Genomic DNA, 27,374 nt, shown 5'->3' on the forward strand with positions numbered 1-27,374 from the left:
CACTGGTCAGAATTGCTAAAAATGGCCTGGTCATCAAGGTCAAAATAGGCTGGGTCATGAAGGGGTAATACTTTGTTGCGCCACCTTTTGCTGCGATTACAGCTGCAAGTCGCTTGGGGTATGTCTCTATCAGTTTTGTACATCAAGAGAATTAAATTCTTGCCCATTCGTCCTTGGCAAACAGCTCAAGCTCAGTGAGGTTGGATGGAAATCGTTTGTGAACAGCAGTTTTCAGCTCTTTCCACAGATTCTCGATTGGATTCAGGTCTGGACTTTGACTTGGTCATTCTAACACCTGGATACCTTTATTTGTGAACCATTCCATTGTAGATTCTTCTTTATGTTTGGGATCATTGTCTTGTTGGAAGACAAATCTCCGTCCCAGTCTCAGGTCTTTTGCAGACTCCAACAGGTTTTCTTCAAGAATGGTCCTGTATTTGGCTCCATCCATCTTCCCATCAGTTTTAACCATCTTCCCTGTCCCTGCTGAAGAAAAGCAGGCCAAACCATGATGCTGCCACCACTATGTTTGATAGTGGGGATGGTGTGTTGCCTTTACGCCAAACATATCGTTTGGCATTGTTGCCAAAAAGTTCGATTTTGGTTTCATCTGACCAGAGCACCTTCTTCCACATGTTTGGTGTGTCTCCCAGGTGGCTTGTTGCAAACTTTAAACAACACTTTTTATGGATATCTTTGAGAAATGGCTTTCTTCTTGCCACTCTTCCATAAAGGCCAGATTTGTGCAGTGTACGACCTATGGACAGACTGTCCCACCTCAGCTGTAGATCTCTGCAGTTCATCCAGAGTGATCATGGGCCTCTTGGCTGCATCCCTGATCATTCTTCTCTTTGTTTGAGATGAAAGTTTAGAGGGACGGCCGGGTCTTGGTAGATTTGCAGTGGTATGATACTCCTTCCATTTCAATATGATCGCTTGCACAGTGCTTCTTGGTATGTTTAATGTTTTGGAAATCATTTTGTTTCCAAATCCGGCTTTAAATTTCTCCACAACACTATCACGGACCTGCCTGTTGTGTTCCTTGGTCTTCATGATGCTCTCTGTGCTTCAAACAGAACCCTGAGACTATCACAGAGCAGGTGCATTTATACGGAGACTTGATTACACACAGGTGGATTATATTTATCATCATTAGCTATTTAGCACAACATTGGATCATTCAGAGATCCACAATTAACTTCTGGAGTGAGTTTGCTGCACTGAAACCAAAGGGGCCGAATAATATTGCACGTCCCACTTTTCAGTTTTTGAATTTCCCCAAAAATTAAAAATAACCAATAAATTTCATTCAACTTCACAATTGTGTCCCACTTGTTGTTGATTCTAAACCAAAAATTTACATTTGGTATCTTTGTTTGAAGCAAGATATGTGGGAAAAGGTTGAAACGTTCCAGGGGGCCGAATACTTTCGCAAGGCACTGTAAGTCAGTACGGGCGTAACCTAAGGCTAAGTTCACACGTAGCGGAATTCCCGCGGAAGTTACTGCGAGAATTCCGGAATTCCATTCCGCGGGAAAATCACATTTTAAATTCCCGCGATTTTTCCTGCGGAAAAACTAGGGATTTGCAAGCGTAATTAGCTTGCAGAATGCTAGCGTTTTCCAAGCGATCTGGAGCATCGCTTGGAGAACTGATTGACAGGTTGGTCACACTCATCAAGCACAGTGTTTGACAAGTGTGGTGAACTTTTTACTACTGATGCTGCCTGTGCGGCATCAGTAGTAAAAGATAGGATGTAAAAAATAATAAAAAAATATATATATATATTGTTATTCTCACCTTCCGGCGTCCCGCGCAGCCTTCCCGCCTCTCTCCACGCTCCCGGCATCTTCCGGTCCCAGTAATCTTTTGCGCGAATGACCGTGACATCATCGCGGTCATTCTCGCAAAGGATTACTGGGACCGGAAGATGCCGGGAGCGTGGAGAGAGGCGGGAAGGCTGCACGGGACATCGGAAGGTGAGAATAACAGTATTTTTTTATTTTAATTCTGTTTTTTACAGGGATATGGTACCCACAGCCCGGAGGACAGTCTCCTCTCCTCCGGACTGTGGGTACCATCCGCAAATGTTCTGCTTACTTTTCGCATGGTGGGCACAGCCACATGCGGAAAGTAAGCAGAACAATGCATTCCTATGTGGGCGGAATCGCCACGATTCCGCTAAATTAATGAGCATGCTACGTTTTTTTACTGCGAAGCGATTCCGCTGCTGGAAATAAACACAGCATTAGCACAGCATTGCGGAAACCCATAGGATTGCATGGGATGCTTGTTTTTCGCAGCAAAATTGCGCGTTTAAAACCGCCGCGAAAATGCAGCCTTAAGCTACTTTCCATTTCTAGTTGGGGCAATTCCTTTTTGGGAGACAATAGATTGAGCAAGGTGTTTGCCAGTACTGAGACCTCCAGTGATCGGCTACAATCTGTGATGGAACCTAAACGGCAGGTGTTCGATTTCCCTGCAGCACCACCACTGGAGAAATGAAGTATTACACAGTAATCTATGGAAAGTCTATGTATTGCACATAGAGTTGCTGAGTCCTCCAGAGGATCAGATGCTCTTTGCGGGTTTTTAGACGCATCTTTATTAACTCAGAATTACTTGATTGATTTTTAAAATTGATACTTAAATTACTCATACAATTAGAACTATCTGGAGGCCACCGCCATGTGTGTTTTTGTTGCCTGAGATTGTTTGTGAACTTTTCATTGACCCATACACCGGTGTGTAATCTACAGATCTGAAATTTTGATTGGAGGGGTTCAGATTTCTTCGTCCCCCAGAAATCGCTAAAACAAAGAGGCAAAAGTGCTCAGATGAGCTCAGCTGTCCTCCAAGACTGGAATGTACTCCTGCAGATTAGGATTTAGTTTTTTATTTATTTATTTATTTAAAAACTGTGCCTTTCTGCCCCCTCCACAGGTCCGAGTCTCTGCCACTGCTCCCGGTGTCTAATGTTGCTCCCAGCCGCTGAGCTCGTTGATTGTCTGCAGGAAAGAAAACACTGCAGACGAAAACAGACACCAAAAGCAGCAGCAGCAGCAGAGGCTCGGCGCCGGACCCTGCAAGGGTGAGTGAAGCAAAATGCTGACGGACAGGCAGTTTAAGAAATCGGAAGACCTCTTTAATATGACCTCAAACTAAAGGAGCAAGTGAGCGTAGGAAAGGCCATGGTTAGACTCCATCGCTCCATATGGGAACCGTAAATGTGTAACTCTCCTATGCAACGTAGATGCTAAAAGCTCCTGTCTGGATGAAGGTTAAAAAAAAAAAAAAAAAAAATGTTTTTTAAAGTCAAATTTCTTAAAATTAAAATTCTTTTCCTTGCAGCGGTGACGACACCATTAATGGGACATTGCCAACTTACAAGAAGATGCAAGATGAGGAGCCGCCTCAGAAAAAGACAGCGGGTGAGACAGATTTGTGACTTTCTGATTCCTGGGACCCCCTACCTATTCCATGCATGTGCACTTCTGCTTCATTCATTTTCTATGGGACGGCCTGAGCGTACGTCACTATTTCCAGCAGAAAGGTGCCGCGGTGTGCGTACTCGAGCTCCAATCCATACTGGTCGACTCTACAGAGGTCTTTTTTGGGGGGTGATCTCAGGGGGTCCTAACAGTCGGACCTCCAGAAATCAGTAATCTCTTCTCCTATGAGTGGAGAATGACTTAAAACTTGACACAAACCATCTAAGGGATTTTCCTCTTCCCGGCAGCCATGCGTCCCTTTTAGCATATTCCGATGATTCGTGACCTTATTATTTTCTGCTTTATCACGGATAGCGACGTTTGAGGAGAGGAGGAAGGAGAACATGGAGAGGGGTAACCTTGAACTAGAGAAGAGGCGCCAGGTTCTCCTAGAGCAACAGCAAAGGGAGGCCGAGAGGAAGGCACAGAAGGAAAGAGAAGCGCAGGAGCGCCAAGAGCGGGAGCGCCAGGAGCAGGAGTGCAAGAAGCAGCTGGAGATGGAGCGGCGCATGGAGCAGCAGCGGGAGCTGGAGCGGCTGAGGGAGGAGGAGAAGAGGAAGGAAATCGAGAGAAGGGAGGTGGGTGTCCAAAGTTATTAGGTTAAAAAAAAAAAAAAAAAGCACAAGTTCAAATCATCCTTCCTTTTGCCCCATAAAAATTTGAAGAAAAACTACACACATTTGGTATTGTTGCATTCAGAAATGTCCAGTAAAATCAGTGATGTAATTCAAAAGTACAACTCGTCCGGCCAAAAAAAAAAGGCCGTCATAAAGCTTTGTGGATGGAAAAATTAAAAAATGTATGGCTCTGGAAAGAGGAGGGAAAAAAGCAAAATGGAAAAAATGTGAAATCATCGGGTCGTGAAGGGGTTAAGCATTTATTTTTATGAATGCGTTGCTATCTTCCCATAGGCGGCAAAGCAAGAGCTGGAGCGACAGAGGCAGCAAGAACTGGAGAGGATCCGGCGTCAGGAGCTTTTCAACAAGAGGAATAGGGAACAGGAGGAGATAGTGAAGCTGAAGTCTAAGAAGAAGAGCTTACAGCTGGAGCTGGAGGCGCTGGTAGGACCCCCGTAACCAGTAACTGCCACGTGTCACCGAACATTGGCAGAATGGATATTGTGCTTGCTGCAGAGCTGGGGGTTGTATCACATTAACGGGGGTTCACCGTTGCCATACACGTTTACATTGAGAGGTGAGCACCGACGACGTGCCTGAATATACCTGCACCTGTCCTATTCTTCACAAGCATGTCTTGGTACACACCTCCCGATGTGAAGTGAGCGACGCCGGAGAACCACTGTAAGTGCAATATGAGGTGCACTCACTATTCTGCTGGTGCAGTCACTGTATACATACATTACTGATCCTGTACTGATCCTGAGTTACATCCTGTATTATACTCCAGAGAAACACTCACTATTCTGCTGGTGCAGTCACTGTATACATACATTACATTACTGATCCTGAGTTACATCCTGTATTATACTCCAGAGAAACACTCACTATTCTGCTGGTGCAGTCACTGTGTACATACATTACATTACTGATCCTGAGTTACATCCTGTATTATACTCCAGAGCTGCACTCACTATTCTGCTGGTGCAGTCACTGTGTACATACATTACATTACTGATCCTGAGTTACATCCTGTATTATACCCCAGAGAAACACTCACTATTCTGCTGGTGCAGTCACTGTGTACATACATTACATTACTGATCCTGAGTTACATCCTGTATTATACTCCAGAGAAACACTCACTATTCTGCTGGTGCAGTCACTGTGTACATACATTACTGATCCTGTACTGATCCTGAGTTACATCCTGTATTATACCCCAGAGCTGCACTCACTATTCTGCTGGTGCAGTCACTGTATACATAAATTACATTACTGATCCTGAGTTACATCCTGTATTATACTCCAGAGAAACACTCACTATTCTGCTGGTGCAGTCACTGTGTACATACATTACATTACTGATCCTGAGTTACATCCTGTATTATACTCCAGAGCTGCACTCACTATTCTGCTGGTGCAGTCACTGTGTACATACATTACATTACTGATCCTGAGTTACATCCTGTATTATACCCCAGAGAAACACTCACTATTCTGCTGGTGCAGTCACTGTGTACATACATTACATTACTGATCCTGAGTTACATCCTGTATTATACTCCAGAGAAACACTCACTATTCTGCTGGTGCAGTCACTGTGTACATACATTACTGATCCTGTACTGATCCTGAGTTACATCCTGTATTATACCCCAGAGCTGCACTCACTATTCTGCTGGTGCAGTCACTGTATACATAAATTACATTACTGATCCTGAGTTACATCCTGTATTATACTCCAGAGAAACACTCACTATTCTGCTGGTGCAGTCACTGTGTACATACATTACTGATCCTGTACTGATCCTGAGTTACATCCTGTATTATACCCCAGAGCTGCACTCACTATTCTGCTGGTGCAGTCACTGTATACATACATTACATTACTGATCCTGAGTTACATCCTGTATTATACTCCAGAGCTGCACTCACTATTCTGCTGGTGCAGTCACTGTGTACATACATTACTGATCCTGAGTTACATCCTGTATTATACCCCAGAGCTGCACTCACTATTCTGCTGGTGTAGTCACTGTGTACATACATTACGTTACTGATCCTGAGTTACATCCTGTATTATACCCCAGAGCTGCACTCACTATTCTGCTGGTGCAGTCACTGTGTACAACATTACTGATCCTGAGTTACATCCTGTATTATACCCCAGAGCTGCACTCACTATTCTGCTGGTGTAGTCACTGTGTACGTACATTACGTTACTGATCCTGAGTTACATCCTGTATTATACTCCAGAGCTGCACTCACTATTCTCCTGGTGCAGTCACTGTGTACATACATTACATTACTGATCCTGTACTGACCCTGAGTTACATCCTGTATTATACTCCAGAGCTGCACTCACTATTCTGCTGGTGCAGTCACTGTATACATACATTACTGATCCTGAGTTACATCCTGTATTATACTCCAGAGAAACACTCACTATTCTGCTGGTGCAGTCACTGTACATACATTACTGATCCTGTACTGATCCTGAGTTACATCCTGTATTATACCCCAGAGCTGCACTCACTATTCTGCTGGTGCATTCACTGTGTACATACATTACATTACTGATCCTGAGTTACATCCTGTATTATACCCCAGAGCTGCACTCACTATTCTGCTGGTGCAGTCACTGTATACATACATTACATTACTGATCCTGAGTTACATCCTGTATTATACTCCAGAGAAACACTCACTATTCTGCTGGTGCAGTCACTGTGTACATACATTACTGATCCTGTACTGATCCTGAGTTACATCCTGTATTATACCCCAGAGCTGCACTCACTATTCTGCTGGTGCAGTCACTGTATACATACATTACATTACTGATCCTGAGTTACATCCTGTATTATACTCCAGAGCTGCACTCACTATTCTGCTGGTGCAGTCACTGTGTACATACATTACTGATCCTGAGTTACATCCTGTATTATACCCCAGAGCTGCACTCACTATTCTGCTGGTGTAGTCACTGTGTACATACATTACGTTACTGATCCTGAGTTACATCCTGTATTATACCCCAGTTCTGCACTCACTATTCTGCTGGTGCAGTCACTGTGTACAACATTACTGATCCTGAGTTACATCCTGTATTATACCCCAGAGCTGCACTCACTATTCTGCTGGTGTAGTCACTGTGTACGTACATTACGTTACTGATCCTGAGTTACATCCTGTATTATACTCCAGAGCTGCACTCACTATTCTCCTGGTGCAGTCACTGTGTACATACATTACATTACTGATCCTGTACCGATCGTGAGTTACATCCTGTATTATACTCCAGAGCTGCACTCACTATTCTGCTGGTGCAGTCACTGTGTACATACATTACATTACTTATCCTGTACTGATCCTGAGTTATATTCTGTATTATACCCCAGAGCTGCACTCACTATTCTGCTGGTGCAGTCACTGTGTACATACATTACATTACTTATCCTGTACTGATCCTGAGTTACATTCTGTATTATAACCCAGAGCTGCACTCACTTTTCTGCTGGTGCAGTCGCTGTGTACATACACTACATTACTGATCCTGAGTTACATCTTGCAGTACAATATAGCAAATCCTCATCAATTATACATATAATTGGCAGCCATCAAACTTGTAGTTCTTTATATCATTTTGTCATGTTCTTTAGGAGGAGAAACATCAACAAATCACTCTGAAAGTGCAAGATGTCCGAGGACGGAAGCAAATGAAGAAGAACGAGCTGAACGCAATAGACAAGAAGTGCGATGTGGGAGTAATGGAGATCAGACAGCTGCAGCAGCAGCTCCAGGTGAGGGCAGGAAGTCATCTGTGCAGCATAGTCGGCGTCCTTGGGAGGAAAGGGCCATCCGGACTTGGATACTTAGGTGTGTGGTATGAGGTTCTGCAGCAGCTGACATGTGCATTATGAGGTTCTGCAGCAGCTGAGGTGCGCATTATGAAGCTCTGCAGCAGATTTTCTATAAATATTATGTATAACCCTCCACCGATAAAGAAGACAAAATAGCTGCATTCCCATTCACCACAATGGGGCCGAGCTGCCGGACGGGCAGTGATTATGTGGCCCGAGTATTCTAATCACATACAGTTGTGGCCAAAAGTATTGACACCCCTGCAGTTCTGTCAGATAATACTCAGTTTCTTCCTGAAAATGATTGCAAACACAAATTCTTTGTTATTATTATCTTCATTTAATTTGTCTTAAATGAAAAAACACAAAAAGAATTGTCCTAAAGCCAAATTGGATATAATTCCACACCAAACATAAAAAAGGGGGTGGACAAAAGTATTGGCACTGTTCGAAAAATCATGTGATGCTTCTCTAATTTGTGTAATTTACAGCACCTGTAACTTACCTGTGGCACCTAACAGGTGTTGGCAATAACTAAATCACACTTGCAGCCAGTTGACATGGATTAAAGTTGACTCATCCTCTGTCCTGTGTCCTTGTGTGTACCACATTGAGCATGGAGAAAAGAAAGAAGACCAAAGAGCTGTCTGAGGACTTGAGAAACCAAATTGTGAGGAAGCATGAGCAATCTCAAGGCTACAAGTCCATCTCCAAAGACCTGAATGTTCCTGTGTCTACCGTGCGCAGTGTCATCAAGAAGTTTAAAGCCCATGGCACTGTGGCTAACCTCCCTAGATGTGGATGGAAAAGAAAAATTGACAAGAGATTTCAACGCAAGATTGTGCGGATGTTGGATAAAGAACCTCGACTAACATGCAAACAAGTTCAAGCTGCCCTGCAGTCCGAGGGTATAAAAGTGTCAACCCCTACTATCCGTCGGCGTCTGAATGAAAAGCGACTGTATGGTAGGAGACCCAGGAAGACCCCACTTCTTACCCCGAGACATAAAAAAGCCAGGCTGGAGTTTGCCAAAACTTACCTGAAAAAGCCTAAAACGTTTTGGAAGAATGTTCTCTGGTCAGATGAGACAAAAGTAGAGCTTTTTGGGCAAAGGCATCAACATAGAGTTTACAGGAGAAAAAAAGAGGCATTCAAAGAAAAGAACACGGTCCCTACAGTCAAACATGGCGGAGGTTCCCTGATGTTTTGGGGTTGCTTTGCTGCCTCTGGCACTGGACTGCTTGACCGTGTGCATGGCATTATGAAGTCTGAAGACTACCAACAAATTTTGCAGCATAATGTAGGGCCCAGTGTGAGAAAGCTGGGTCTCCCTCAGAGGTCATGAGTCTTTCAGCAGGACAATGACCCAAAACACACTTCAAAAAGCACTAGAAAATGGTTTGAGGGAAAGCACTGGAGACTTCTAAGGTGGCCAGCAATGAGTCCAGACCTGAATCCCATAGCACACCTGTGGAGAGATCTAAAAATGGCAGTTTGGAGAAGGCACCCTTCAAATATCAGGGACCTGGAGCAGTTTGCCAAAGAAGAATGGTCTAAAATTCCAGCAGAGCATTGTAAGAAACTCATTGATGGTTATCGGAAGCGGTTGGTCGCAGTTATTTTGCCTAAAGGTTGTGCAACCAAGTATTAGGCTGAGGGTGCCAATACTTTTGTCTGGCCCATTTTTGGAGTTTTGTGTGAAATGATCAATGTTTTGCTTTTTGCTTCATTCTCTTTTGTGTTTTTTCATTTAAGACAAATTAAATGAAGATAATAATACCAAAGAATTTGTGTTTGCAATCATTTTCAGGAAGAAACTGAGTATTATCTGACAGAATTGCAGGGGTGTCAATACTTTTGGCCACAACTGTACAACGTGTAAGGTGAAATCACAACATTAGGGGAAATTTTTTTTCTCTAATTTTTCACTCTACTTGTCCTGTAGGAATATCAGAATAAGCTGAGCAGTCTGTTGCCCGAGAAACAAGCCTTGAATGAGAAGATGAAGCAGATTCAGTTGGGGAAATCATCGGGTGAGTGATGGCCCCTTTATTTCCTGACTTGTGATCCTAGTACTGCCCAGTGAATGGTCAGTGACCAGTGTGAGGGACGCTCCGTATAATGCCAGCTCCTCTTCTCTGACAGATAACTCCAACTCTGGTTTCCTTGGAATTCAGAAGAAAAATGTGGAGAAGGATGGGTTGTGCCAGAGGCTTCGGGAGCAGATGGACGCCTTGGAGAAGGAGACGAGTGCAAAGTTATCAGAGATGGACACTTTCAACAACCAGCTCAAGGTGGGAAAGTTTGACATCCATATTACAAGATACTTCCAAAGCCGCTGGCCCTCGCCTGGCATGCCCGCTAGCTCATGCCTGGCCCACCAGCCTGACTCGTCCTCCGGCCGTCGCCCGACTCGGGCCGTCCTCCGGCCGTCGCCCGACTCGGCCCGTCCTCCGGCCGTCGCCCGACTCGGCCCGTCCTCTGGCCGTCGCCCGGCAAGCATGCATGCTCGCTTAAAGGTCTCGGCCAGGGCGGCAAGCTCTCAGGATCAGGCAGCCTGACTTAGGACCCTCAGCTGGTACTACAGGACATAACACCCCTTTCCCTTGGTTTTTCCAGCAGTGGGTAATGGTTGGGCCTGGAATGGTGCTAATTCAGGAGAGCTGTGAAGAGCTTCTCCGGCGTTTCCCCGCAGCCCAGGAGCGGGGAGCCCAGTACTTACTGTGCCTTCTCTGCCTTATCTTGCAGCGTGAGAATATGGATGACTCTGTTCTGCAGTGCCTTCTGTCTCTCCTCAGCTGTCTCCGCAATCTCTTCCTCTTGCTTAAGGTTATTTCAATTTCAATGTCTCCTTTCCCTGTCACTCTTATTCTTTCCTTGTGTTTCCATTTCTCGCTTTCCATTTCTGGTATGAATGTGCTTTTTTTTTTGGCTGGGAAGTTCCAGGTGAGTAGAAGAGAATGGTCTGGGAGGCTCGTCACTTCCTGCAGTGTCTTCTTCAGTCCCTTATTACGTTACGCTCCTGACTGAGACGTGTGTGTGTCGGAGTATTTGTGTTGCATGTTACGCCACAAGTTCAGCTCTCCACATCGGTCTCACATTATATAAATGCCCCCTTGCTTTTTTATCACATAGTCAAACATAGAGTGCCATCTACTGGTTAATATAGATCATACAGATGGGTTGAAGCCCGGTTTAGTAAGAATTGAATTTGGCCAATAATCGAGACCCCGCTTCTTCTGCAATGGCAAAACCACAGTGTTTTTATATGTTGGCTTCTCCATCCACCCATACACAGTGACGTCCGTGCATGCCGCACAGCGCAGCTCTCCATCGCTGCTGCATTTTATACTTTTATTATTGTCTGATGAACTTTTTTCTCTTCTTTTTTTTTTTTTTGCCTTTTACTAGGAGCTGAGAGAAAGTCACAACAAGCAGCAGGCAGCCCTCCACCAACTGCAGAAAATCAAGCAAGACAAACTGAGGGATCTGGAGCGAAAGAATGCAGAAATGGCCCAGAAAAAGAAAGAAGAGGACGAGGCTGCTAGGTAGTTTTTATTTACAGCGCTCACTGTGCGGTAGAAATGACCAGGCAATTTTATTCTGTAGGTCAGTACGACTATAGAGATGCCAAACATGTGTCGTTTGGAGTTTTTTTTTGTCTTTTTACTTTATTGTCAAAAGAAAAATTCAGAAATTTGCCAAAAAAAACCCTTTTTATGGACGTAAGTGTATTTTATTTTTAGTGTGTGAACTTTTTTTTTTTTCTTCTAGTTTTACATTTTCATGATAATTTTTTCCACTTTTCTCTGTATTTACAAGGACCCTTGGGGGAATTGAACCTGCGATCATCCAATTTTTTTTCTTTTTTTTTATACTGCAATACAGTACAGAATACTTCTTTACAGTCACGGCCGAAAGTGTTGGCGCCCTTGAAATTGTTCCACAAAATACAGTACCGTGTATACTCGTGTTGAAGCCGAGATTTGCAGCACATTTTTTTGTGCTGAAAACGCCCCCCCCTCGGCTTATACACGAGTCATTGTCCAGAAAGCCAGTGGGGGCAGGAGCCGGCAGCTGCGGTTGTAACTATGCCGCTACTAAGGAGAAATGAATATAAATTTCTCTTATAGCAGTGGCAGCTGCCGGCTTCCAGAAGACATACTTGCCCTCTTCCGCGCTGTTGCTGCATCTTCGTTGGTCCCGGTCCTGGCAGCTCTTCTGTGCTGAGCGGTCACGTGGTACCGCTCATTAAGGTAATGAATATGCACGTGTCTCCACTCCCATAGGCGTGGAGTGAATATTCATTACCTTCATGAGTGGGGACAGGTATAGGGGGGGAGCCGGGCATACAATGACAGGGACTGGGGGAACGTGCATACAATGCCAGGAACCACGGAGACCGGTGCATACTATTACGGGGACCTGGGAAGCCATGCATACAATGACGCGGACCGGGGGAGTTGTGCATACAATGACGGGGATCGGGGAAGCCTTGCATACAATGACGGGGACCGGTGGAAGCCATGCATAGCATGACAGGGATGAGGGGACAATGCATGACCGGCTTATACTCAAGTCAATAAGCTTACCCAGTTTTTCATAGCAAAGTTAGGTGCCTCGGCTTATACTCGGGTATATACGGTATTTCTCCCAGAAAATTATTGCAATTGCTTTGGTTTTGTTATAAAAACAGAAAAAATGGCAAATTGGACATAATTTCACACAAACCCCTCAAAATATGTCGAACATAATTGTTGGCACCCTCCACTTAATATTTGGTTGCACGCGTTTTGGAATAAATAACTGCATCCAAACACAAAATCTGACTGCCCCTGTTTACAGGATCGTGCTGCTTATCATTGTAGGTCTGTGTGAAATCATTGAAGTTGTTGTTTTTTTTTGGTTGGACAGAAAAGCCAAGCAAGAGAAGGAGAATCTTTGGAAGGAGAGAGTGAAGAAAGAAGAGGAGGAGAAGGAGAGGCGCCTGGAGGAAGAGCGGAGGAAGGAGCAGACACGTCTGGAAAAGCAGCGGGCAGAGGAAGAAACCGCTAGCATTAAGGAACGGGAAGCGCAGCAGCAGAAGCTGGCGGAAGAGAGGCAGCGAGAGGAGGAAGAGAAGAGGAAACGGGCCGAGATAGAATGGGAGGCAGAGCAGAGGAGGAAACAGGAAGAGGAAATACGCAGGCAGGCGCAGCTGAGAAAGGAAGCAGAGGATAAAAGCAAAGAGGAGGAGAGGAGACGGAAAGACAGCAGCAAAGAACCAGAGAAACGCTTCTCCAAGCTCAATATAGATGAGAAGTTTGCGGACAAGCTCAAAACGATCAGTGGAAGACACGGCAGCATCGACAAGGGAAGAGAAGGTAACTTTGCCCAATCTGTATAAGTGCTCCGTCACAGAGCTGCTGGAAATTATATCTGCATGATTCTTTTTGAACAGCTGCTATTGCCGCAAATTGAACTGACCCTTAGGGAAGAGTCAAACAGGCGTATAAGTCGGGCAGCGCAATGATAGGACTGGCCAGCTGCTGTCCGGACCCGAGCGTGACACCATGTACTTCTATGTAGCTGTCATTCTCTTCTCAGGAATACCGCCAGCCAGTCCATGAACTGCATTGCAATCTTCGTCCGAGTTATAAAGCCGTCTGATTCTTCCCATACACATATAAGGCAAAATAAAACCTGTGAGCTGAGCTAATGACATCTTTGAATGCAGCTTCAGATGTGACTGGAGTAGAGGACATGATGGAAATATTTTAATAGTAAGAATGTAATCTACTGAAGTGTCATAGCGTTTTACATTTGAAGAGTGTCCAACACTTCAACCTTAAAGAGAATCTGTCAGCAGGTTTTTGCTATGTAATCTGAGAGCAGCATAATGTAGGGACTGAGAGCCTGATTCCAGTGATCTCACTTACTGGGCTGCTTGGTACCATTTTGATCGAATCCCTGATTTCTCTCTTCAAATATAGCAGAGCTCAAATGCTGAGCTGTGTATAACTCCACTCCCACCACTGATTGACAGCTTGTACACAGGAAGTTACCACTCAGTGGTGGGAGTGGGGTTACACAGATTAACTGGACTGCCTGGCATGCGACACCTAGTCCTGCAGTGATAATCTCCTGCTGATAAAACACTAATTGTATTGAAACTACAGCAAGCTGCAAAGCAAGTGACACATCCCTGGAATCAGGCTCTCTGCCTCTGCATTATGCTGTTCTCAGATTAAATAGAAAAAACCTACTGGCAGATTCCTTTTAACTTCTTGGACTCCGTTAACATTTGGAAATTATGTTTACCATAAAGTTTTTACTGTTTAAATAAAAAAAATTACAAGGTTCGGTCTGCCATCTTAATTTTTTCATTTTTTTTTCACACACCCCTGATTCAAGTTTCAGATGTGTTTTTTTTTTTTTTTTTTCTCTTGAGTGTTTCTCCCTGTCGACTTTCCTGCCTGAGACTGTAGATACTTTCTCCCCTCTCCACACTGGAGAGGACCGAATCACGAGCTCTAATGGATTTGTAACTTTTTATTTTTCCCAGATCCCTCAGCTAGATACACATTCTGCAGTAGGAAAATGTTTGGTGGTTTTTGATGGAGACTTTTTAGAAAGTTCTCATACTTTACATTAAGGTAGTAAATGAACCATAAAAAAATGTACTTTTTGCCTCTCTTGGCACAGATTTCTAATGTGGTTATTGGTTGTTTTGCAGGAAGTGCTGAGAGTAGAAAGTCTGCGGTGTTCGAAAACTACACTGCTCTATATCCTTTTGAGGCCAGAAATGCAGACGAGCTGAGTTTCAATGCTGGGGATGCCATTCAGGTAAAGGCTGTGAATAAATGTAACCAGGGCAGAGCCGGGCTTATATTGGGCTGCCCTTAGGCTGTTCTTCAGTTTCTTCTAGTGTATAACATGTCCTACAATCTCATGTTCCATACAACATGCCTACTAAATATCCCATTTTTAATTAATCTTCCCGTAAAATGTGTTTTAATATTTAATAGGGGTTCATTAGAAATATTTGGACCGTTTTGACTTCTACAGCCTTCTATGTATCACTGTACATTTTTATCATCTTGATGTTTGATCAGTTAACACTTTGACCTTTTATTTGGGTTTAAATCAGCGTAGTGGAGTTCGGGAGAAGATATATTAAGTATAAGGGCTTAAACACTAGCGAATCACTGATAATAATAATAATAATCTTTATTTTTTATATAGCGCTAACATATTCCGCAGCGCTTCACAGTTTTGCACACATTATCATCACTGTCCCCGATGGGGCTCACAATCTAAATTCCCTAGCAGTATGTCTTTGGAATGTGGGAGGAAACCGGAGTACCCGGAGGAAACCCACGCAAGCACGGGGAGAACATACAAACTCCTTGCAGATGTTGTCCTTGGTGGGATTCGAACCCAGGACTCCAGCGCTGCAAGGCTGCAGCGCTAACCACTGAGCCACCGTGCTGCCCACTGATAGCTCATTCTTCTGTGTACAGTAATACATAAAGGATGTAGAAGTCAAGCGGTCCAAAGTTTGCAAAGATAGTGTTGTGTTTTGTTTTTTTTTTAGGTCAAAATACTGCATTTAGGTAAAAAAAATTGCATTCAGTGGTGACCATATGATTTAAAATGTCCTACGCTATTTATTAAAGTATTTGGATTTATCTAGTTCCACTAATCCAGTTTATAACTACAAAGAAAAGCAATTTAAATGAGTGTTTTCTATGATTGGGCTCCTGATCGGTGCTGGGTTTACAGATTTGACTTGCTCTTCTCCTTTCTCCAGGTGGATGAAAATAACGTTGGAGAGGCCGGCTGGCTGTATGGCTGTTTTAAGGGAAATGTCGGCTGGTTTCCTTCAAATTATGCAGAAAAAATGCCGGAGACTGAGAAGTCGACATCTCCGAAGAAGGCCTTGCTGCCGCCAACCATATCTGTGTCATCTACCTCACCGCCTGCCAAGTAAGCAGAATTGATATTGCCAGTTACTGAACTGGTTAATACATGTGCGGGTGCTGTAGGGTTTATAACTGGGATGTGAGCCTGCATTTGAGGCAGCCCCCTGACCCAGACATGTACCCTTGCATTCGCTCTATCAATCACTGCAATGCATCCTTTTGTCTCAGCAGAATTCCACCCTACTTTTCTCCAGTAATCATTGCTGAGCATCGGCCTTCTTCCTATAATCATAGTAAGGCCCATTTCCCTATCACAGCATGTCTTCCCCCGGTGGTCATCGAAGTGCTTATAGTCATGGAAGAGACCCTCCTAAGCGTTTCCTTTTATGGATCCTTCCAAAATGCGTCATGTTATGTATAGTTCTGTGTTCTCTGACACATGGAAGCGGAAAAGAGAATGGTGCATCCATCATGATGACATCTCACTGTAATGGCAAAACTAAAGTGTCCGGGTTCTTGTTTTACCTCTGTATTAGCAAGAATATTCTGTTAAACCTTTGCTGCTACCAGCAGAACTTAGATCTTTGTGCCATAGTCAATCCTCAGAAATTGAGCTTTTAAGATGGCACCAAATGATTGATGATTAAAGAGGTTCTCCGGGCATTAACTCATTTTCTTCCGTCATTGTATGTGATTGCTGATAACCAAATCGTGACCATAGATTCCCCCCTATTGGCCGTGCAAGCTCATGATCATGTGACCATAAGTGTGTTTCTTTCTCGCTTCATTGGGGGACACAGGTTACCATGGGTGTATGCTGCTGTCGCTAGGAGGCTGACACTATGCAAGTAAGAGAAAGTTAGCTCCTCCCCAGCAGTATACACCTACCGACAAGCCCAATTTACCTCAGTTTTTGCTTAGTGTCTGAAGGAGGCGGACCTGGATCTAACACCAGATCCGCAGTGTTTCTTCCTTACAGGTTTTGTATGTGTTTATTAATCATTTCACCTTTATTTTTCAGATGCAGCTCTTTGGGTAACAGGGTGCAGATTTCTCACCCCGTTTCCCCACATTTAAGCGACCGAGAGAGCAGTGTGGTATCACCCACATCGCCCACTCGCTGACCCGCTGGCAGGACTTTGTCCCCTGTCGGGGTGTTTCAGGGCGACTCTCGGTGGCCAGTCCTTGCCTCATCCCCTCCTCACCCCTCTCCTCGGAGAGAGCTGAGCGGAAGATGGTGGTCACCGGTGGTGGCCTTCCCCCTTATTCCAAAGGGCGACACTGTCTTGTGCACCGTCAGGAGACGGTGCGGGAAGGAGGATCTTACTCCCAGGACCCTCTATCCTGAGGGCTCCTGATGTCATCCTCAGCCATGAAGAGGAGCCTTATCCAAGAAGCAGGTAGCATGTCCGCCCCCCCCCCCCCCCCCCCCCGAAGCTCCCTGCAGCACCTCCAGTATGCCCCTGCAGTCCCTGCTTCTCTCTCTACTCGGGGCTCACTTTCAAATTCCGTGCCCTTTTTCATATTGCGCGCGCTGTCCGGCATTTTTGCAGCCTTCTTCTCAGGCTGCTCTCTATTTAGGCCACGCCCCCAATACTGGCGTCAGCTAATCAGCGCCTTTCTTTCACTCTACAGCGCCGGACAAACTCCCTGTCATTTCATAAGTCCCGACTCTTACATTTTGCTCATAGCAGGCTGGTCACGCCTCCGCAGCCGTTAGCTCCCTCAGCAGTATCTCCTCCATTGCGTCCTGCTGCAGTCTTCACATAGGCTCTACCTATGCCCAACCCTGCAGGGGCCTCTGGCTATATCCCCACGGTAGTTCACTACGCCTGTGGCCGCTGTAAGAGAAAGTGGGCCTCAGGCCAGCTGTCTCCTTTTTGCCCGTCCTGCAGTCCTTCCACCATGTCTGCCCCTCAGGACATCTCTAACACTTTGGGTGAGAGCACTTCCCCACCTCCGGAGTGGGCTGTTACCATGTCCCAGTCGGTATCTGGTCTGACCGTTGCCATGTCTCACAGAACATAAAGGAGGAGCAGCATCCGATCCAGGTGAAAAAAGTTTTCGTTGCTTTATTCTGCCATCAATACATCAGTACAACGTTTCGACCATGTTTTGTGAGTCTTTAATCCTGTCAGGGTCCTGGGATTTTTGGAGCGTGCATTCCATTTATTTATCTTTGTGCTGTTGGCTGCATCTACGTGTTTCGTTGCCATGTCTCAGTCCATATCAGACCTGACCAAAATATCACAATCCCTGGTACAAGTCCTAGATGCGGAATACGTTCCATCTGCTGCCACCAGTGCTCCGAACACCTCATACGGTGATTCGCACGCACCTGACCAAGACCTCCACAAGGATAGATCAGGAGAAAGATCTAGGAAGTGGACTCTCTCTAGCTCCTCCTCAGATTCAACAGCACCACGGGTGCCCCTTTCTTACCGTTCCCCTCTCTTCGGAGGTGGACGTCGGGTCAGACATAGCCTCTCTGTCATAGTCTCTTGCAGATCACACCTCTAGAATGTAGGACATGGTAGATAGCTTTATTTCGGCTATTGTTCAAACACTCGAAATAAAGGAGGAAATGCTACTGCTCAAGACCAATCCGTTTCATTCAAACGGGTAAAACGTCCTAAGCTTTTTCCCAATCACAACGAGTTTGAGGTCACTACCTCTAGACACTGGGAACATCCCGGGAAACGCTTCCTGGGAAGAAAACGTCTAGACATCCTTTATCCCTTTAGTCCTGACCTTGTCAGCAAATGGTCATAATCTCCTAAGGTGGACCCGCCGGTTTCACGCTTAGCATCTCACACAGTCCTGTCCATTCCCGATGTGGCGTCCCTTAAGGATGCTACGGACAGACAGATCGAGTCTCTAGCCAGATCGGCCTTCAAGGCGTCAGGCGCTTCTTTTTGCCCAAACTTTGCCTCCTCGTGGGTGGCAAAAGCAATATCTGCCTGGGCCAAGATACTTCATCGAGGCATTGTGGCGGCAGCTCCTACACAAGAGCTAGCAGATTTGGCAGACCAAATTGCCCATGCGGGCAAATACTTGTTGAATGCCTCCCTGGATGCAGCTGCTTGCTCTGCAAGAGCAAACAGCAATATTGTTGCTATTCGCCGCATCCTTTGGTTGAAAGCGTGGAACGCAGATCCGGCCTCCAAAAAATCTCTCACTGGCCTACCTTTCCAGGGCGCCAGGCTCTTTGGGGCCAAGCTAGACCAGATCATTTCAGATGCTACCGGAGGCAAAAGTACTTCTCTGCCCCAATCCAGGCCTAGACGCCCTTTCAACAGGCCCTTTCGGCCTTTCTCTTCCTCAGGTGGATCCTCTCAGCAGGACCGTTCTTCCGCACAGGGAGAAAGAAGGAAACCGTCTTTCAAACCTGCCCCTCGCAGGAGGTCTAGAAGCCGACCCTCTAAGCCCTCCAGTTCTCACGGCCACAGATTTTCCTCTAAATGACGGGTCACCCCCACCTGGGAATATTTCCAGGGTGGGAGGCAGGCTGCTTCTTTTCAAGGAAACTTGGTTAGCGGCGGTTGACGACGCCTGGGTCAGGGAGATTGTCACATCAGGCTACAAAATAGAATTTTCTTCGCCCCAAAAAGGACGTTTCTTCCTCTCTCGTCCACCAAAACAGCCTGCTCATGCCCCAGGGCTTTCCCAAGCTGTCTCTTCCCTCCTAAACTCAGGAGTAATCGTACCCGTTCCTTGGCACGAACGGTTTTCCGGGTTTTACTCAAACCTGTTCGTAGTCCCAAAAAAGGATGGCTCCCTTCGCCCGATCTTGGACCTCAAACAGTTGAATCGTTACCTTCGGGTTCGCCACTTTCGAATGGAGTCCTTGCGCTCGGTGATCGCCTCCATGGAGCCGGGGGAATACCTTTGCTCTGTGGACATTCAGGACGCTTATTTGCATGTTCCTGTTTGTGTGCAGCATCAGAAGTTCCTCAGGTTCGCCATACAGGAGTGCCATAATCAGTTCACGGCTCTCCCATTTGGTCTGGCGTCCGCCCCCAGGTCTTCACCAAGATCATGGTGGCGGTCATGGCCATCCATCGTTCAAAGGGGATTCTTATAATCCCTTATCTCTCCTGGTCAAGGGTCCATCTCGTTGAGACTGCGATCACAGCCTCCAGATCACTCTGGACACGCTACGTCGTCTCGGCTGGATAATCAACAATGAGATGTCGACCCTGATCCCAACTCAGTGTCTCGTTTTCCTGGGCATGGAATTCGATACCAGCCAAGCTCAAGTCTTCCTTCCAAAGAAGAAATTTTCGTCCCTCCGACAAGGGAACAAGGTTCTAAAGGGGACAGTCCCTCTTCCCCTTCGGCTCTGCATGAGAGTCCTGGGGAAGATGATTGCCTCTATGGAAGCAGTGCCGTATGCCCTGTTTCACTCTCGTCCTCTTCAGCTGGCCCTCCTGTCTGCTTAGGACAAGACAACGATCTCCCTGGATCGTCCAGTGCTTCTACCTCCTCAAGGTGAGACAATCCCTAAATTGGACGCTTCCCAACTCTGTCCTACGCGGGAGATCCTTCCTTCCCATTCGATGGCAGGTCATCACCACCGATGCCAGTCTCCTGGGTTGCGGAGCGGTTTTTCTCCATCTGACAGCGCAGGGCCGCTGGTTTGCTCAGGAAGCTCTCCTCCCAATCAATCTCTTGGAGATCAGGGCGCTCTTTCTTGCCCTCATCCGCTGGCAGTCCATCCTTGCGGGGAAGCTGGTCCGCATCCAGTCAGACGCCACGACCGTGGCGTACATAAATCACCAAGGCGGAACTCGCAGCAAGCAGATCATGCTGGAAGTGGCGAAGATTCTGCTTTGGGCGGAAAACCATGTCCCCGCCATATCAGCCGTCCACATTCCAGGAGTTGACAACTGGGAAGCCGATTTCCTGAGCTGTCAAGAGCTCGTGTCAGGCGAGTGGTCTCTCAACCCCGCCGTCTTCCACCAAATCTGTCTGAGGTGGGGCGTTCCGGATGTCGACCTCATGGCGTCTCAAACAAACCACAAGGTTCCCCGGTATGTAGCCAGGTCTCGGGATCCGATGGCCGTCTGTTGCGACGCTCTTGTGATTCCGTGGTCCCAGTTCAGCTTTCCTTATCTGTTCCCACCCCTTCCCCTGATCTCAAGAATTGTAAAGAAGATAAAGGCAGAAGGGGTCCCCGTTCTGTTTGTAGCTCCGGACTGGCCACGGAGGGCCTGGCATGTGGAGCTAGTGAACATGCTTGCGGACGTTCCCTGGAGGCTACTAGACCGTCCAGACCTTCTGTCGCAAGGGCCCCTCTTCAACCTGAATTCTCGGTCTCTGCGTTTAATGGCATGGCCGTTGAGGCCGCGGTACTGAAGGACACGGGTTTTTCCCACAAGGTCATACAGACCATGATTAAGGCAAGGAAGCCAGCTTCATCACGCATCTATCACATATGTTGGAAAGCCTTCTTTCAGTGGTGTGAGGTCAACCGTTTTTCCTATGACCTTTTCTCTCCCCTCTGTCCTGGGTTTTCTGCAAACGGGTCTCGACTCCGGCCTTTCCCTCAGTACCTTAAGGGGTCAGGCGTCTGCTCTGGCTATCCTCTTTCAATGGGATCTGGCTGCTTTTCCTCAAGTGAAGACTTTTCTTCAAGGCGTCGCTCACATAGCACCTCCTTTCCATTCTCCAGTCAACCCATGGGATCTGAATCTTGTTTTGAGCGCCCTCCAGCGTGCACCTTTTGAGCCGATTCATGATATTTCTTTCTCCCTCCTCTCGTGGAAGGTCGCCTTCCTGGTCGCCATCACTTAGATTAGGAGAGTTTCAGAGTTGGCAGCATTATCCTGCCATTCCCCTTTCCTAGTTTTGCATCAGGACAAGGTAGTCCTCAGATCAGTTTCTGCCTTTCTGGGTCTCCACCTTTCACATCAGTGAGGACATCGTCCTCCCTTCTCTGTGTCCCTCTCCAGCTCATCCCTTGGAGAGATCCCGTCATAAGTTGGACTTGGTCAGGGCGATTCGAATCTACCTTGCTCAGACTGCTCCCTTCCGTCAGTCCGATTCCCTGTTTGTCATTTCTGAAGGTCGTCGGAAAGTGTTTCCAGCCTTCAAATCCACCGTTGCTCATTGGATTCGTTCAACAGTTCTGGAGGCATACCGCGTCCAGGACAAACAGCCCCCTCCGGGGGTGAGGGCTCACTCTACCAGGGCTGTGGGAGCTTTCTGGGCCGTTTGTCACCAAGCTTCGGCCTTGCAAGTTTGCAAGGCTGCTACCTGGTCATCCCTCCATACTTTCATGAGATTTTACAAGGTAGATACTCACTCCTCTGCTGATGCAGGCTTGAGTAGGAAGATACTGCAGGCAGCGGTCTCTCACCGGCCGACCTAAGTACCCTTCTCTCAGCATTGATTTCCCACCCTGGGGACTGCTTTTTGGACGTCCCATGGTAACCTGTGTCCCCCAATGAAGCGAGAAAGAAAGGGGGATTTTTGGTACTTACCGTAAAATCTCTTTCTTGGAGCCTTCATTGGGGGACACAGCAACCTCCCTTAATGTTGTACCGTGTTGGCCAATGTGCCGTTGTTTTGGTTGATACATAGGTTGAGTTCTTATGGTTGAGTTGTTATAGTAGCTCCTCATACTGCTTTTGCACCAACTGAGGTAATTTGGGCCTGTCGGTAGGTGTACACTGCTGGGGAGGAGCTAACTTTTTCTTATTTGCATAGTGTCAGCATCCTAGCGACAGCAGCGTACACCCATGGTAACCTGTGTCCCCCAATGAAGGCTTCAAGAAAGAGATTTTACGGTAAGTACCAAAAATCCCCCTTTTTGCTTCGTTGTATTTTCTTGCCAACTTGATTTTCATCTGCTTTTCTCAGTAGACTAGATTTTCATCCGTTTTACTTAATAAAGTCGTATGTCATCTGCTTCTATTAATAAGCTACATTCTCAATAGCCAAGATTCTCATCCACTTCTTTCAGACTAGTTTCTTCCCCGCTTCTCTCTGTAGACTAGTTTCTCCTTTGCTTCTCTCTGAAGGCTAGATTTTTCTCCGCTTCTCTCTGTAGATTAGATTCTCATTCGCTTCTCTCAGTAGGCTAGATTTTCATCCAGTTGTCTCTGTAGGCTAGATTCTCATCCGCTTCTTTGATCAACTCCTTAGCCTAACTGGGACATTCGTTAACTCTATGATTCAAGTGTTTACTGGCCTCTGGATAATGGGGGTTGTAGCCATGGACATAATTGTCATGTATTAACTCCACACATCTGGAACTTTCATTTTGGGGAATTTTTGTGCATCTCAAGCTCTGCTAGGGTTAAATACAAAATCTCATCGGTATTGCAAAAAGTGCTAGTTCCTCTCACTCAAGCTAAACTCCTCATGCAAACTCCTAAGCAGTCTGTTCTCGCTTAGTGTCTCCAGGTTGGCGGGTGGAGGGCTTCCCTGTTTTGCAAGTTTTGCATACATTTTCCAGTTCACCTCCTGACAGCACCATGGAGGATATCCTTCTTATCCTTCTTTGGACAGGAAACAACGAGAGGTTGAAAGGACCCTCCCCTTACCACCCTTCAGTGTTTTTTCCTGTCACACGGAGGATCGGAACGATGAGAGGAGCTTCTATCACTGACCAGACCAGGCAGATCGGCTAGGATTGGGGGGCCCAGCCTTTCCCTTCCTGCCACCAAGCGATCTGCGGCTGACACCCCCCCCTCTGAATTGGTCCCTCAGCTTACCCCAGTGTAGCGCTGCTCCTGGGGTTCTAGCCGCTTACCCCTACCTGGGGGCTCTCGGCTCAGGACGCACTGCGTGAGTTTCCTCCCTGCAGTGGCAGGCGTCCCAGTGGGCACTTCCGGCCGCGTCCCCCCACTTTCCGGGTCACGGCCACCTTCCACAGGCTGCCTCCGGCATGCGGCAGCCCGGGCGATCTTCCGGCTGCCTCCTCCCCGCGGGTGGCGTGCGTTCCAGCATGCGCTCCAGCAGGGGATCCCCACTTCCAGTGACGTCCCCCTGTACTTCCGGGTCTTGGGCCCGACAGCAGCACACTGCAGCAGCGTCTCCTGTAGCCGGCCAGAGGATTTCGGGGTCACGGTCAGCGGCGCAGCGTCCAGGAGGTCAGTTCTTCAGAAGGGGTATCGTATAAATAGATTCATTTGTGTTGTGCAAGCTGCCCCTACTGTCATACAGGGAATGTTTTGTTATTTAGAATGTAGGATCCCACTAAAACAGAGGCCGGCTCAGAACAGAGCCAGGGACACGTGAGTAAGCTTCTAAAAAGCATTGCCACCTTAACCCCTTCCCTCACTCAGAAACACATAGCGGGTACTCTGTGTCTTCTAGGGGGAGAAACCGGCTACAACAGCTACTAAAAAGGATAGCAAAGAGTCGGGGAAAAATAAGAAATGTCCCATCTGTACGGCCAAGCTGTCCAAGACCTGGCAAAAGCACCTCTGTGAGGCCTGTACAGCAAAAATTGTAGGAGAGGAACAAGCCTCCCTAATGGCAAACATGAGGTCCATCATAAGGCAGAAGGTCCAGGCCTCTATCTCGGGCCTAGGATGCTCCCAGGCCTCACCGTCAGAACTTCAGGATTCTCGTAAGAGGCAGAGAGAATCGGACATATCCTCAGAAGACGAGGCATAAGAGGATTCTGACTAGAAAGAGGATGAGGCCCTTATCGAGCCACCCGAAAGGGGGAAACGGTACCTCTTTTCTTCTGAGGACACGGATGAACTCCTCCGGGCAGTGCGGGATACGGTGCAAATAGAGGAAATCCCGAAAACCCGCTCTATTCAGGACAAAATGTTCGGCGGCCTACATTTTCAAACAAATAGTGTTCCCGGTAAATGACCACATCCGCTCCATGATCCTGGAGGAATGGGAAGATGCCAAAAAGAGACTGGTGATCCCGCGAGACTTCAGACTGCGACTCCCCTTTGATACAGAAGACGTCGAGACCTGGGAGGACGTTCCCAAAATTGACATCCATGTGGCCAAAATGGCGAAAAGAACTTCTATCCCGTTTGAGGACTCCTCCAGCCTAAAAGAGCCTATGGATCGGATCGAAAGGCAGATGGACTTCTGAAGAGAACCTCTTAGACTTCGGCAGCCATAATACGGGCCAGTATTGTGGCGACGTCGGTGGTTCGCTCCATGCACCTTTGGGTGGATGACTTGGAAGAGCACCTAAGAGCCAAGACTCCCAGAGACACTACTTTTAAATCGCTGTCTCTTCTAAAGCTAGCGACAGGGTTTATGGCTGACGCCTCGGCCGAGTCAGTACGATTCGCAGCCAGAAACGGGTCATTATCCAACGCTGCTAGGAGGGCTATTTGGCTTAAAACCTGGTCGGGAGACCTCCAATCTAAAAATAAGCTGTGCGCCATCCCCTTCTCAGGGGGTAACTTGTTTAGGCCCATTCTAGACAATATCCTAGAAAAAGCGGCAGCCGAAAAAATATCAGCCATTTCGTAGACCCCGGCCTAGTCAGAGGTCAGACTACAAGGGGAAAGGAAAGATGGGTAGGTGGAGTTACCCAAAAGGAAGGAAAGGTAGAGACTCTATCTTTTTAGGCTTCGGCTCAAGCTATCGTAGAAAATGACGCTGTCAGAGTATGGCGTCGGCTAAGGGATTTCTGGGGAGCATGGGGAATAGTAGCTCAAAATCCATGGGGTTTGCAGACTGTCTCCCTGGGTTACTAGATAGTTTACCTGTCTACATCCAGAGAGGTTTGTAGTAACCAACCCCGACCTTCCCTCAACCTCCTCAATGTGGTCAGACATCAGGACCTCCTGGAAATTGGAGCCATAGTTTGGGTTCCAGCTCAGGAGAAGGGTAGAGGACATTATTCAAGCCTCTTCTCAATAAAAAAAAAAAACCTTCCGGAGAAACACGGACAATAATAAATCTCAAGCCTCTAAACAGATACGTCAGGTACAAGAGGTTCAAGATGGAGTCCATAAAATCCACAGTACCCCTAATAGACAGGGACATGGTGATGTGCACTTTGGACTTAAACATGTCCCGATTCACGAATCTTATAAGAAATATCGGTGATTTGCCCTGGGTGGTTTGGGAGAGGTTAGTCACTACCACTATCGGTGCCTTCCCTTCGAAGGACCTAGCCTCAGCTCCCAGAGTGTTTTCCAAAATAATGGTAGAAGCTGTCGCCCATCTGAGAAGTCGCAACATCACAATTATACCTTATTTAGACGACTTCTTAATAGGGGCCAATTGTCAATCTCCACACTGCAGAATCTAGGATGGGTCATAAACTGGGAGAAGTCAAACTTGGTCCCAGAACCAAGGACAACATTTTTGGGGGTCTTGCTAGACTCCCACCTAAGAACATCTTTACTGCCAGAAGACAAACAAAGGGGGATAGTAGAAAGGATTCGCCTCTTGACAAGAAACCTCTGCTCTATCAAAGAAGCGATGAAGATTTTGGGTCTGATGTCATCCTGTATCCCCTGTGTCAAATGGAGTCAGTTCCACTCTCGGGATCTGCAGAGGGAGGTCTTCTCAGCATGGGGCAGAAGTCAGTTCTCGCTGGACAAGGCAATGCCCCTATCCCCGCAGGTGAAGAAGTCTCTACGCTGGCGGACTGTCCCAGGGAACCTTCAGGTTGGCGTCACGTGGATTCTCTCCCCGTGCGTCATCATCACCACCGGCGCAAGTCAGCTAGGCTGTGGAGGTCACGTGGAAGGGAGATACTTCCAGGGAGATTGGACCCCAGCGACAAGAGCCAAGTCATCAGACTTCAGAGAATTGTATGCAGTGTGGAAGGTACTTCTCCAAGTTCGGTCAAAGGCAAGCACATAAAGATTTTATCGGACAAAACAACGGCAGTGGCATTTCTCAGTCACCAAGGAGGTCCAAGGCACCCGGCACTTCAGCAGCTAGCAAAGCGGATCTTCATGTGGGCAGAGAAATCTGTTCTATCTGTCTCTGCAGTACACCTAGAAGGGGCCAACAATCAAGTGGCAGATTTTCTGAGCAGAAAGAAGGTATACCCCACGGAATGGGAATTGAACGACAAGGTGTTCAACAAGTTGCGCCAACGCTCGGGGAAACGAGACGTGGACTTATTCGCCACCAGAGGAAATGCAAAAGTCAGGGCGTTTTTCTCTAGATTCCCTGGACGGGTCAGTGGGGCTCGATGTCCTGTCCCAGTCTTGGAAAGAAGGCCCTCCTATACGCTTTCCAACCTCTCCCCCTGATTCCGAGAATCCTCAGGAAGATACGAGACTACGAGACGAAGAGGCGACGGTCATCTTAGTAGTACCCTTCTGGCCAAAAAGGGCCTGGTTTCCTCTGCTGAAGAAGATGTCGAGAGAAGACCCCATCCTACTGCCAAAGAGGGAAGTTCTACTCCACCAGGGCCCAGTCCTGCACCACAACGCCGGCGCTCTGCAGCCCGCAGCTTGGATCCTGAACGGGAGGTCCTGAGATCCAGAGGCTTATCCGACGAGGTGATCTCCACGCTCCAAGCGAGTAGGAAACAGGTGACCT

The 27,374-nt window shown here is 47.0% G+C and overlaps 1 protein-coding gene across 5 annotated transcripts in view; it reads left to right on the forward strand.

Moving 5' to 3' along the window:
* The window catches only part of ITSN2 (intersectin 2), a 195,723-nt gene that overhangs the window by 70,262 nt on the left and 98,087 nt on the right, over window positions 1-27,374 (forward strand). For 4 of the 5 annotated variants that reach the window (XM_073568317.1, XM_073568316.1, XM_073568319.1 and 1 more), the window contains 11 exons: window positions 3,352-3,431; window positions 3,807-4,069; window positions 4,403-4,552; window positions 7,774-7,914; window positions 9,920-10,007; window positions 10,120-10,268; window positions 10,723-10,803; window positions 11,386-11,522; window positions 12,889-13,337; window positions 14,690-14,799; window positions 15,767-15,942. In XM_073568317.1, coding sequence (XP_073424418.1) covers window positions 3,352-3,431; window positions 3,807-4,069; window positions 4,403-4,552; window positions 7,774-7,914; window positions 9,920-10,007; window positions 10,120-10,268; window positions 10,723-10,803; window positions 11,386-11,522; window positions 12,889-13,337; window positions 14,690-14,799; window positions 15,767-15,942 — 1,824 coding nt within the window. The remainder of the gene's footprint in view (window positions 1-3,351; window positions 3,432-3,806; window positions 4,070-4,402; window positions 4,553-7,773; window positions 7,915-9,919; window positions 10,008-10,119; window positions 10,269-10,722; window positions 10,804-11,385; window positions 11,523-12,888; window positions 13,338-14,689; window positions 14,800-15,766; window positions 15,943-27,374) is intronic. The other variant, XM_073568318.1, reaches the window with a different exon arrangement.

Source organism: Dendrobates tinctorius, unplaced genomic scaffold (genome assembly GCF_039654945.1).
Source record: "Dendrobates tinctorius isolate UK_male_01 unplaced genomic scaffold, ASM3965494v1 ptg000021l, whole genome shotgun sequence".
NCBI classification, from domain to species: domain Eukaryota; kingdom Metazoa; phylum Chordata; class Amphibia; order Anura; family Dendrobatidae; genus Dendrobates; species Dendrobates tinctorius.